This window comes from Pagrus pagrus, assembly GCF_965226575.1.
Source record: "Pagrus pagrus genome assembly, chromosome: 16".
In the NCBI taxonomy this organism is placed as follows: Eukaryota; Metazoa; Chordata; class Actinopteri; order Spariformes; family Sparidae; genus Pagrus; species Pagrus pagrus.
The window spans coordinates 8,105,234-8,117,562 of NC_140200.1; the positions used below are offsets into that span (position 1 = coordinate 8,105,234).

Sequence of the window (12,329 nt, forward strand, 5' to 3'; positions counted from 1 at the left end):
TCAGTGCTACAAACATCACCCACACCAAACTAAATCAGTCCCACCAGAGACAAACACACGCTGCTGGTTTTCCTTTCACTCTCTCTCTGTCACACACATAGAAACTCTTTGTCTGCCATGCCTCTCCAGCTGCATTTAGCAGCTGCAGCTCTGCTGTTTACGACCACATTGAGACTTAAACCACACAAACCTAGAGGTGAGGATTCAAGCGGCTCCATTGTGGAGAAGTGATATATTTCAGATCCTCCTCAGCTTATGAATACAATCACAAATGCATCACAGATGCAGCATAAAGACACATTACAGCAGAACCTTCCCATAAATCTACTCTCCGGTCCTTTCAGACTCAATTAAGCAAACATAAGCAGACAAGGGAAGGTGGGCTAGCGAGGTCATTGATCCCACCTCCACCGATACTACACATCAGGAGAGAAAGGGAAGAGTCTCATAGCCGAGGAGTGAAAACATCAATCCAGAGATAAGCACCATAACAGCACAGTGTGCCTCCTCGTGATAAGATTTAAACGGGAGGGGGGGGGGACATCTTGTTCACGATGCAGATGTGTAATGTGATTCTAAGCAGCCAGCTTAAGTTTGAAATAATCAGGAGATCAACACGCCTGTGAAATGTGTAAAACCCACACATGGAAAGAAAGAAAACAAAACAAAAAGCACAGCCGGGGGCCAAACACTGTATGTTCCCATTGACTCTGCGCACTGTAGCTGCCACATCCCATATGGATTTTTTTTTTTTTTCAGGAAGCCTTTTATGGATTTTGATGCAGATGACCGTTTTTACAGCCTTCCACACTCTGTGCCGGATATATGAAGCCTGCTTTTGGCTCGAGGCAGGTCAGGAGGCACTGGGGCATCAATAATTCATACATCCCTCTGTGTGCACGTGCGCGCGAGGGGCTCGTGTGTGTTTTTATGTGCGTGCAGTAATCACACCTGCTGGACCAAGTGGTTTGTTGTTGTTGTTTTTTTTTTTCATATTCCAACCTCCGTTTATTTTGAAACCAAAAAAAAGAGAGATCAGGGTTCAATTCCACTAAACTTAAATACAAAAATAAGGGACTCATAATTGAAATCAATATATGAATACACTTTTACACATACATCCGGTGCTGTGGAGCAGGATGACAGCATTGTGGAAAAATGACAATACTCTTGTTTATGGCAAAGAAAGGAGAGCTCGTACAAGCCAAAAATGCTTTGTTTAGGCAACTGCGTAGCCATCTGGGACTGTCTATGGATTAGTGGCTTGGATCTGTGTTATGGTCAGTCTCGGTCTTTAAAGCTAACAGTAAAAAAATATAAGGGAGACTTTTTTTTTTTTTGCCATCCCGGATCCTATCTTTCATCTTTAACCACCACCCCCCAACAACACACACATCTCTCCCTCTCCCGGTCTCACCGTCTGGTCTGCCGCAGCAGGAAGGGGCCAGTTCCATTATCCCGAGAAATTAAACAGAAAACCAAACCGAGCCGTGTGCGCTATGTGCTGGTCTGTAAAGGTGATTTCGCGTTTTTGTCGGGGCAATGGGTTTGAGTAAGAGGTCGTGCGTCCCCCCCCCCTCCTCCACTCAGGTTTAAATCGGAAGGGGCGTTGTCTGTTTGTATGGCCGCTCTCGTTCAGTTTTTTCTCCAAACACTTGCAATTTCAAGGGGGGAAAAAATCCCACAGAGCGCCTCTGTGGTCCAGACGCAACAAAACAAGACCAGTCCAGAGCCAACAGGTCCTTTTTCCTTTTTGCATGTGTGCGCGTCCGTGTGCTTGAGTGCGCCGAGAGGAGTACGTTCGTGTGTGCGCGCAAGACTCTGTGCGTCCGTGCGCGTTTGGCGAGGAGAGGCAGCGGTAGGAGGGTAGGAGGAGGAGGAGGAGGAAGAGGAAGAGGAGGGGGGGGGAGAGAAGAGTAGGGAGGGAGTGGAGGAGCGGATATCAAACGGAATCCCTGATCACTCCTTGCCCCCGTTAACCAAAGACAGCTCTTTGAGAATTCCACTGGCGTCCACTCGCCTCCTCTCCCGGATCATGTCCTCCAGGCTGCGAAAGACCAGAGTGTGCACCCCGCTGCCGGACAGATGCACTTTGAGGAAATACTGCTGCTCCGCTGAGTGCGCCTCTCCCCCGGCTTTGAACTCCCGTTTCCCAAAGCGGCACCAGGCTGCGAAACTTTCCGAGTTGGTCCAGCATATCTCCTCGCTGCTCAGGCCCAGGTGTCCCACCGCGTTCTGCATCACTAGGTCAGGGGGAAGCGGCCGGTACCGGTACCGATTGTTGACTATCCTCCCGTGGCGCCCGTTGCTGACCTCAAGCAGGCTGTCCTTGCGGATCTCGCCCTTGTGCAGATGAATCACCTGGTCGTCCTGCTCGTAGATGGCCCAGTGGGGGGCTTGCGCGGTGGCCACCAGCTCCAGCAGGTCGCCCGGTTTGCACATAGTCAGCAAAGTTTTGGCCGAGTACACGTTCAGGTCCTCGTTCTCCCGCAGCTTGGAGAAGATGCATTCCTGGGAGCAGAAGGCCGAGTACTCCACCTCGCTGACCGAGAAGGGTCCCTCCTCGGCCGGGCTGTGGTCCTTGGTGAAGCCGCAGTCGGACGGAGTGCGGTCGTCCACCTCCTCCTCTTCGTCAGAGAAGAAGTAGGCGACGCCGACCCGAAGCTCGTCCTTCTCCAGCCCGGACGGATCCCCCGTGGGCAGCTCGCTGTAGTTGAGGTGGGTGATCCGATCCAGTTGATTTCCCATCAATGACCTGGCAAGGCAGAGGCATGGACTGCGGTGTCTGAGAGAGATAGACAAGATATACAGATAGAGAGAGAGAGAGAGAGAGAGAGAGAGGTGTCAGTAGCGTAAAACACACACCTTTTCACAGAACGAGGCACATTATGCACAAACGCTTGGCTGCCTTTAAATCCCCTTTGCTTCAGCAGATAAAAAAAAAAACAAAAAAAAAACAAAGCGTTCAACACTTGCGAGCAGTCACCTGTACAGAGGTACAGAGCTCTCTCGTGTTATTGAGCCGCAAAGAGTACACTAACACAATCAATGATCCGCTGCCCCTTGCTCCCTCTCACACCCATTAGTCAATCATTAATTCCAGCGGAATGTAAAAGAGCTCGAGGTTCCCATGCAGAGGAAACAAGGGAAGGAGGAAAAAAAAGCGAGAAAAATAGTGTGAGAGGGAAGAGAGAGCGCTGTGCACAAAGCCAAGTCCTGTGTCTTTTACGCACGGCGCACGAAAAATGAGAGGAAAACTGGAGGAAGGAGAGGATACCTGTGCGCTCCCCTGGCAAATGGTTAAATATCCTGCTGGTCCATGAGTACAGAGGGCTGCACCGTCCCCTGCTCCCCTTCTTTCTCTTCTTCCTTCCTCTCTCTTCTCACACTTGTCTGTCACGCTTCGCACCGCGCACCCAGTGCGTTCTAGTACTTCTACTTCTTTCAGCACCAGCTCCATTTAAGTACCACGGAGAGCTCCGCCTCGCCCGCCGCGCCCCGCCCTCTCCGGGTCTGACTGGTGCGCAGTCACGGGGTCCGTCGCCGGCGAGCCAACGGGAACGACGGAGGAGTACGCCAGTCAGCGGGAGGAGCCAATGAGAGGCGCGCAGGGCGGCTGGCGGCGATAGGCGGCTGTTACCGTGGCATGGTGTTTTGTTGTGGGAGAGCTGAGGAATTCTCGACATGACCGGCGGAGCCCGTGTGTAAAAGTTCAAGGCAAACAGTCAGCAGCGATAAGAGCGCGCATATCTCAAGACGAGCATATGAGACGAGAGTTTCCACTGCGCTCTGATGTGCCGTAAACATCCGCACTATCTTAGAATAAAAAAAATATAACTCCCAAACCGCGCTCTTATCGCATGCGCACTGTCACTGCAGGACATGCCAAATGTGTCCCCCTCCTCCCCTCTCCTCCCCTTCCCTCCTGAGTCCTCCTGTTCCCACGTGTAGCTCGTAAATGACGCGCACATGCTTCACCAGCTCCACATCTACATGTTCTGTCTTGTCTCAGAGTGTGTGCATGTGTGTGTGTGTGTGTGTGTGTGAGGCAGTGGCTGTGAAGGGAGGGGCTGGAGGCAGGTGTGCAAGGTAGCAGCCAAACAAAGGAGGATAATTAACAAAGGACATTAATACACACTGTGTAATATTTTGCTTTGTGTTGATGTCTCGGGAAACAAAATATGAGTGGAATGGAATGCAAATCAAAAGCGCAAGCCTGTGACTCACCTTTGCATGCATAATATATTGTATACTTGCAAAACAGTACACATATGTCATGCACGCTCTGCAGCCTGCGCCTCTCCTGCTCCTTTTCATCACCACTGCCCAGAGCAGCAGATAGCCATCTCGCTGCTCATAACAGACCACTGAGTGTTTTCCCTCTGTCTACCTCCACGTCGGAAATCTGTTCATTTTATTTTCTTTTCCTCTCTTCCTCAGCGTCTCTCCCAGATGGTCGGTGATTGCAGCACATAGAACGGTCCCCTGTTCTTTGTTTCCACTGGTGACAGGCAGAGGACCGCGACGCTTGGTGTTTCCAGTAGGTGAGATGCGATTGTGAAGATTTTTTTTTTTTTTACACACTCTCACCCACACAGGAAGCGGCATCCATGCAGCTAGGAGTGTGACTCTCTGTGTGTTTACGCTTCGCCTTGTGAAGGCAGGAGTGCATGCTTTGTTCGTGATGCAACGCTTTCCTTTGTGTGCTTAAAAGTAAGGCGGGAAGAGAAAGAAATGTATATGTGATGGATTCCTTTTCGCTGCATGGGCACAACTCTGGCCCACACACACACACACTCACTCACACACTCACAATGTGTCATGAGACTGTCAGCAATGGCTTTGGCTACAGCTCCTACGGGCATGTGGTCCTGCCACCTATAATCTACAATGAGCAGAAATGAGTTTCCTTTGTAGGCGCCGCCTTCCCCCGGACACACACATATATATATGCTGTATTTTGCTCTCTCTCTTTAAAAACACACACACACACACACACACCTAATCATATATGCGGCTGGTGTAATAATAAGGCAGGCGGCAGACAGTACTGGAATAACTACTGAGACAGGGTGATATTTCACAACCCCAATAATTGGATACGTCTCTATTCCCTAATTACTAACTAAATCATATACGCTGCGGCTCCATACCATGCAGATAAAACAGTGACACACACACACGGTCGGCTGTCTGCAAATTTATGCATGAATGTATTCAAACACGTCCGTCAGTCTCAATTACGAACAGACACACTAATGTGCAAACATGCAAAATAACACGCCGTCCATTTATCATATACTGTCTTTGACGGTTTTGATCCATTTTTGCTGAAAACAGTCCGCTCCTGACTGAGATTTGACTGACACCGAGGTTGGAGCTTTAATTGAAAACCCTTTTGATATAACGTCCCTGCGTGATCCGAATATTTCTCCAAAGCAGGGGTCCAAAGGTCAAGGATCACTTTGCTAAGTAAAAAAGACAGAGCTAAGATCCCCTACGGCATATGTTGTATAAAATTATGTTTCATATTAAACTAACCACTCCGATAACGCGCTTTATAGATGTATAAACAAGTCGGCAGCAGTTGAAGCATGGCTAATGGCTCTGCAACTCCTCCAGTGGTGTCGGAGGTGGAGGGTATGTCAGTTGCTCTATAAGTTACGAAAACGATCCACTGTGGCTCAGAGGAAACAGTGCACTTGGTATGATGTTGCGTCCCTGGTCTAGGGCAACCAGAACATAGCGTGAAGTGACTCCCCTTCTCTTCCCACTCCCAAGAAAAGACAGAAAAAACATTTACAATACACAGAATATGCTTAACAAGCTTTACACTTCACCGTCACAGATCTAACAACAGGCTTGTTCCATATTACTCAGATTCACTGAACACACACAAACACAGAGCACCACGCTGCCTGTTTCTTGGAAGTGGAAGGAGAAAGGTCATCGGCCGGGGTTTAACAAAGCTGCCGTCATCCTGTCTGGTCCAATCTGGAGGTTGCAAACACGTCGAGAGGTCCAATCAGGAGACCCAACCTGTTTCCACTCATACACAGCACTGAGGTGAAGAGAGGGAGATTAGCAACACCACATATGTACACAGATGACCAGGGTCATAATGATAATATTAGAGATAACTAGCCAATATGTTTCCAGTAATACTTAGCAGACTCTTTTGCAGTAATGGACAGGTGCCGCTCAGTGATTTAGCATACGGTTAGGTCAGCGTGTCCACATGACTGAACAAGAAATCATAGGTAGACTGATGAAAGGCTAGACGTGAAAATGAAAGAGTATTCATTCATTCATTCTCTCACACACTCAGCTGCCGACCACTCTTTCATGGACTATAAATCGGAGAAAGCTTCGTTATATGCTTGCATCATCACCGCGTGTCTTTAGAGAGAGCTGCCACAAACCCTCGAGGCACATGACGCATTAGTGTGCACGGAGTGAGGTATAGAAAAAAAGAGCGAGGACATTTTGTCTGCTCTGTCCATGTACCTGTTTTCGTGTGAGAGCTGAGGTCAGCACTCAGAAGGGAACGACATGTCGACGTATCACTGTACACCTCCTCGTATGTTGGTGGTATTTCAGCATTTTCTTCTCTCCAAATCATTAAAAGACTCTCCTTTTCTCTGGGTTTCTTGTAAGTATAAAAAAAATCGAGGAAGCAGAAAATACAATGTAAGCTTTTTCCTTTTCGTGGTATTCTATTGATCCCTGCGGGGAAAATAATCTTTTTGCTTGTGCATTTCCAGAGAGGTCAGAGAGCAGGGTTGGCTACAGAGCAGAGCCAGTTGAAAAAAAAAAAAGGGCATTATTATCAGTGGTGTACAGAACAAATCTGAGTCAATGAACCGTGGGGGTGGCTGATATTTGGAAGGTTCAGTCCAAAGGTGTGGCTCGTGTTCAGGTGGTGCTGCCTCAGTCGTAACCAATCAAATCCCCCGCAGTGTGTTTCTTCCCTTCAGAAGCGGTGCGCTCTGTGTCCTCGCTCTGACAATTTCGTGACGGAGTGAAAAGTCTGGGGAAGATCGACTGCCAAAGCGTCTCCCAGGAGGCCTCTGAATATCATTTTGTTGGAATGAATATGTGGCACCTTAAATTAAATTAGTGTGCTTGAGTAGCATGTTTCTCCGCTCGCACGGACGGCTGCTGCCCAGTGTGAGAAACGGTTCTGTGATGTATAAAAGCTGAGGAGCCAAACAGAACAGGCAGCAGGAAAGAGGCTGCAGCTGCATCAACAATTACTGTACAATTACCTCTTCTGTCTGTGTGTCATGCCACATAAAGACAGTTGCCGCACTGACAATTAGTCACACCGGTGCCATATGTGTGTGCATAAGCAGGAATGAATGTTGTTGCAATTTATTATTCCCCAATGAATATATATCAGAATTACATTTGCCAGTGTATAGCAATGACAGCACCCCAAAGGTTTTCAGTTTAAAAATCGGTTATCGGTCATTACTTGGACATGCAGCAAAACAAAATATACTATAGTTGTTGTTTTGGGGCATGTGTACTACATGAAAAGCATCGGATGCCACTTAACGTCGGAAAACAATATATAAAAGCAATTATCCCCTCCAGCATGTGACTGTGATCGTAGGTGCTTAGGTGCTGCAGATGGTAGCCATCAACATCATCATCATCACATCTATAATCACAGTGAGGACTTTCCTTGAGGGTGTTATTTTATCGAGGTGAGCACAGTCTTTATCTTAGTGGGAAAGGGGAGCAATGTAGCTCGGCGCCTGCTTGGTTAATAAGCAATCATAGAGTAGAAATCTGCACTGGCACGAGTCCACTGAGCGAAAATTCAGTTTTTAAAAAGCCTTTATTTAACCAAAGTGTTGCAGTTTTGCTTGAAGCAATGCCGAAACACAACATTCACATCTGGTCTTCCTCAAGAGCATGTACTGTATGTTTAGCGTCTTGCTTAAGGGCTTCTGTGCAGGGTGGATACTTCATCAGTGTGGGGGCGTTGGGCCCACGATCGAAGAAGACTCATGGATGGTAAGGGAAATCTGGATACAGCGTCAGAGGTGGAGCCCCGTTCATTTCCATGAATGTTGGCACGCAAAGCTAAAAAAGTCCGACTCCCTGGGTGTGAAGTTACCCAGACCTTCCGCAAAGCTTCCACATTAAGACTTTTGCTGTCCAAACGGCTAACGGCTAACCTCCAGTTAAGCCCTTTGCTAACTTGACTGTGAATAAAACAGTGTAACGGTGCAGCTCTTCCAGACTTTCCAAATGTAATTGGAGCGAATGACTCGAAAGATAGTCAGCTGAATCAGCTGGAGAGGTTAAAAAGTCTCCTTTAGGAGATGTTTTCAGTCTACTCATGGAGTTATAGCATTAGCATTAGCCATGGATGTAGCGTGTTTGGCCCAGGATTAAAGCAATGACATCAAGTTGATAAAAAAAAAAGAGCTTGGCTCTGGGAAAGTTTTATAAATAAAAAACATTACTGGATTAAAAATTCCTATACAAAGAGAAAGAGGAAAATTACCTTGTTTGCTGGTCTGCTTTCTGGCTGCAGGAAACTTTGCAGTACCGTGAGTGCCACTAGCAAGCTACGGCTAAGCTAGCAATAGCCGCCATTTTAGCTGAAAAAGATCCATAGCCGTTTGCGAGAAATGAGAAGCTTTCTTTTGTTTATTTCTGTGTGAAATCAAATAGCCATTGTTTTAAAAGTGACTTTCATTAGGTAAGTCTGCCAGCATTATCACTGTAAACTGAGCATGTGCAGTGTGAGAATGGAAAGCTTGACAGGCAGCAACAGTGACTAAAGGGGGCCAGGATTTAGCAAATAGTCAATTTGTCAGCTCACTTCACCACCCCGCTCCCTGTGATATAGTACAGTGTCTCTCAGATAGACTTGTTTTGTTTTTTAACTGCACTCTCGCTGTCACAGCAATATGCTAAAGTCTATTTCAATCTAATTTCTCCTACTCGCCCTGACGGCACCCTTCATTTGGATTTTCATTAGATATTGAACACGGGCCCAATTACAGCATAAATAACCGGATAAATGGCAAAAATCCTACTGGAAATCAATTAGGCTGTCCTAGCGTATTAATTGTGCCATAAATGGAAGATGTTTGCCATCATGTCAGAGCGTCGTCTGTTTCTCCAAGCAAGAGGAGAGAGACATTTAGAGATGGTGGATGTCGCTACCAGTTATAAAGGCGAGGGTTTGGAAGGTGCGTAAACAAACTGAGCACTGCTTGCCTGAAGTTGCTGTTTTGGAACAGTATAGCTTTAATAGACGTGCTCAGTAAAGAGTCTTTTTACTGGCTTAAAGACCCTGGTTCATATCCAGGCAGTCACATATGGCATCAAGCTGTCCCAAGACATCTTGCTATGCGACAGGGGAAGCAATTGGAATAGTTTGGTCACGAAACTCGCCTTTTGCCAATGTGAGGGATTGAATTGGCAAATGTGTTTTCTGTCTAACACCAGTTCCAAAAAGTCTCCCTCCGTGCGTCTCCAAATACAGCCGGTCCTCCCATTGTAATACATAACAACTTCATCTGTTGTACCGTGTTTGTCTTTGCACAACAATGCTCCATCTGAAAAGAGAAAATAAATCTGAAGTTAGATTTAAAATCGACTCGTCTGTTCGAAATTTTGTTTCGCTTTTCTTGATTCAGTGAATAAAGTATGAGCAATGTTTTTTAAAATCTGTTCACCACTTGTGATGATCAGTTCCCATGTTTATACAATATTATCATAACACAAATGCTCTATATTTCTATCTGGAGCGTGTGGACAGGTTTTGTGTGTGTGCGCGCCATGTGTTTTGCTCCAACTCAATCTGTCTCCCCGTTGAAAGGCAGGTCTTCCGTCAGGTCTTATCAGCTCTCCTCAGACTGTGGACTGTGACTCATTCAGGAGGCCCTCATCTGACACATCTGAAGCCCATCGATGTGGCAGTGAATGTTAACTTTCGGCGGATTCAACTCTCCTTCATTTTCAGCTTATTGCTGCTTCAGTCGCGCAGCTCTGAAAAGACTTTCACCTTTCACAGACCTGTGTGTGCGTGTGCAGCAAAGGGCCGACAGGCTGAACTCTATCTCTCTGCAGTGCACTGACAGAGCAGAATTATTGCCCAGTGTGATCCTACATAGTTAACAAAATCATAGTGGGAACATACAGTATGCTGAGTTGACAGGAGGTTGGAGCTCAATGAACTGTGCAGTGGCCCTCAGTCGGGTTGGCTTCAGCTCACCAAACATCGTTTATTAACTGATTTAAAGGTGCAATTTGTGACCATTTGTATTGGCCACCTGTGGAATTCATACTCCAAACAAACAGCCCACTGAGCAGGTAACGTCTGTGGACGTCCAAAACAGGTTGATATCATATCATATCTGTCGGGCCAGGCCATGATCTGGACGTCCACGGAGAGCCAGAATTACGAAATATAAACGTCTATACAATGTCCAGAATAGACGTATAAAAAACTTTCATTCTGGCTTCCCAGAGGAGGTCTTTCAAACGTCTTGGATGTCCATAAATGAAGTCTAAAAGACGTGATCTAGACCACTTTTTGCTCACTGGGAGGGGGCAAAAACCATGCAAACCACCACAAAGGGATTCAAAACGCTTACTCAAAGAGGAACAGCAGCCGAAAGTCTGCAAATTGGGGAGACAACTAAGTCTGGGGGACAGAGAAGATAAAGGATTTTTATTGCCATGTTATGCCATTATTATTGTTTAGTAAATTCTGCCCAACACTATGCACAAGTTTCCTGGGAAGGTCACTGGGGAAACAATTATGGGCGATACTTCCGGTGCTCGGCAGAACTAGCATTAGTAACAAAAGTATCATAACACCACTTTCAAGGCTTTGGAAGTGTAGGCTAATTGGGCTTAATGTTACTCAATAAAGCCGCCAACCTAGATCTTCATGAATGTAATGATATGCTGTACCACCAGCGTGCTGTTACCATGGAGATGCCAGTTCTGGTTAGGCGACCGGACACGCCGAGAGTCACGCCTGAATTCGTGAAAGGTATCATGGGGCTAGGAATAAGGTTGATGCTGTCGTGTTACACATCATGACTGTTTTATACTTTTATAGATTCATGCACCATTGAGCAACTTTAACTTGAATGAACGGGCACCACCTCTGATGCTTGATCCAGTTTTCAGTATGCTTCCTGCTTCCCATATTATTTCCTGCTCAGGCCTGTGTGGCCGGCCAATCAGAGCAGACTGGGCCTTTCAGGGGGACTGGGCTAAAGTGTAGTGTGAATAGAGGTCCGGCAGCTTCTGACAGTACGAGAAAACGTGTGTTTTTTGAACAATCGAGCATGTAAACCTAAACATGAAGATGAAAATGAGTATAATATGGGATTCAAACAGATGAAATCAATTCAATATGAGCTCCTTGACAACCAACACGTCTCTCACTCCTCTGTCTAGTAAAGGGTTTATACTGTCAAGGTTTATTTTTATGTAGTTTATTCTGCTCTGAATCGACTACTCAGAAATTTAAGCTTGAAGTGACAGATCATATGGGCTAGTCTGACAAACAGCCCTGTAAAATGTTTTGCCGTATTGACCACAGTGGGCCTGATTACTTCCCAGTTTCCTTTCTTCCCCTATTTCCTCTCATCTTTCCTTCGTTCTTCATCCCTTTTCCCTCTTCCCCCTCTTCCCCTTTATCTCTCTGTGGTTGGTAGTCCATTGGTATGCAGGGTGATGTTGGCTGGTGTTTGCAGGGGAAGGATAAAGCGGTAATCAGTGCCAATGAAGCAACTCTTGTCCCAGAGCACAAATGTGCCAGCATCAGCAACACCACCAGACCATGTGTGTGTGAGTGTGTGTGTGTTTGAGAGAGAGGAGGGGGTTACATCAAAGAGGTCAGACAGAGGTCATTGTCTTGGACACGAATGTGATACGACTGCTTTTTCTCTCGTGCGCAGAGCTGGCTTTGCAATATGATCACAGCTTTCAAAACACAGCGGGTAGCTTTCCTTTTTATGTTTTTTTAGGGTCAACTGAATCAATTGTGAGGAAGGATTGTTCTTTCCTGAGACGCATGTTATACTCGCCAGGCACACATTGTATACTTGTACAGCCTTGGCCTCATTCAGTGGTCCTGATGCAACTTTTGTGAAATGTATTCTGGGATAAACTTGATGGAGTAAAACTTGGATTAACATGGAGTAAAATCCATAATCAACAGGAGAGAAAGATCTTGACTGACTGATTTTCGATGCCTTAACAAACTGAATAAACAAACTAAAGCTTGTTTATTCAGTTATGGAACAAATAAATATCTCTGAGTTTGTATTATTACCTCATTA

At 46.3% G+C, this 12,329-nt stretch overlaps 1 protein-coding gene across 1 annotated transcript; it reads right to left on the bottom strand.

The window, feature by feature from the left end:
* Positions 1 to 911: 911 nt before the first annotated feature.
* Positions 912 to 3,420, bottom strand: lratd1 (LRAT domain containing 1). The gene is made up of 2 exons (XM_084377172.1): positions 3,278 to 3,420; positions 912 to 2,785 (listed from the first exon to the last, which is right to left on the bottom strand). The coding sequence occupies exon 2, from the start codon at positions 2,746 to 2,748 to the stop codon at positions 1,960 to 1,962; it is 789 nt and encodes a 262-aa protein (XP_084233298.1). The 5' UTR covers positions 2,749 to 2,785; positions 3,278 to 3,420; the 3' UTR covers positions 912 to 1,959.
* Between the last annotated feature and the right edge of the window lie 8,909 nt (positions 3,421 to 12,329).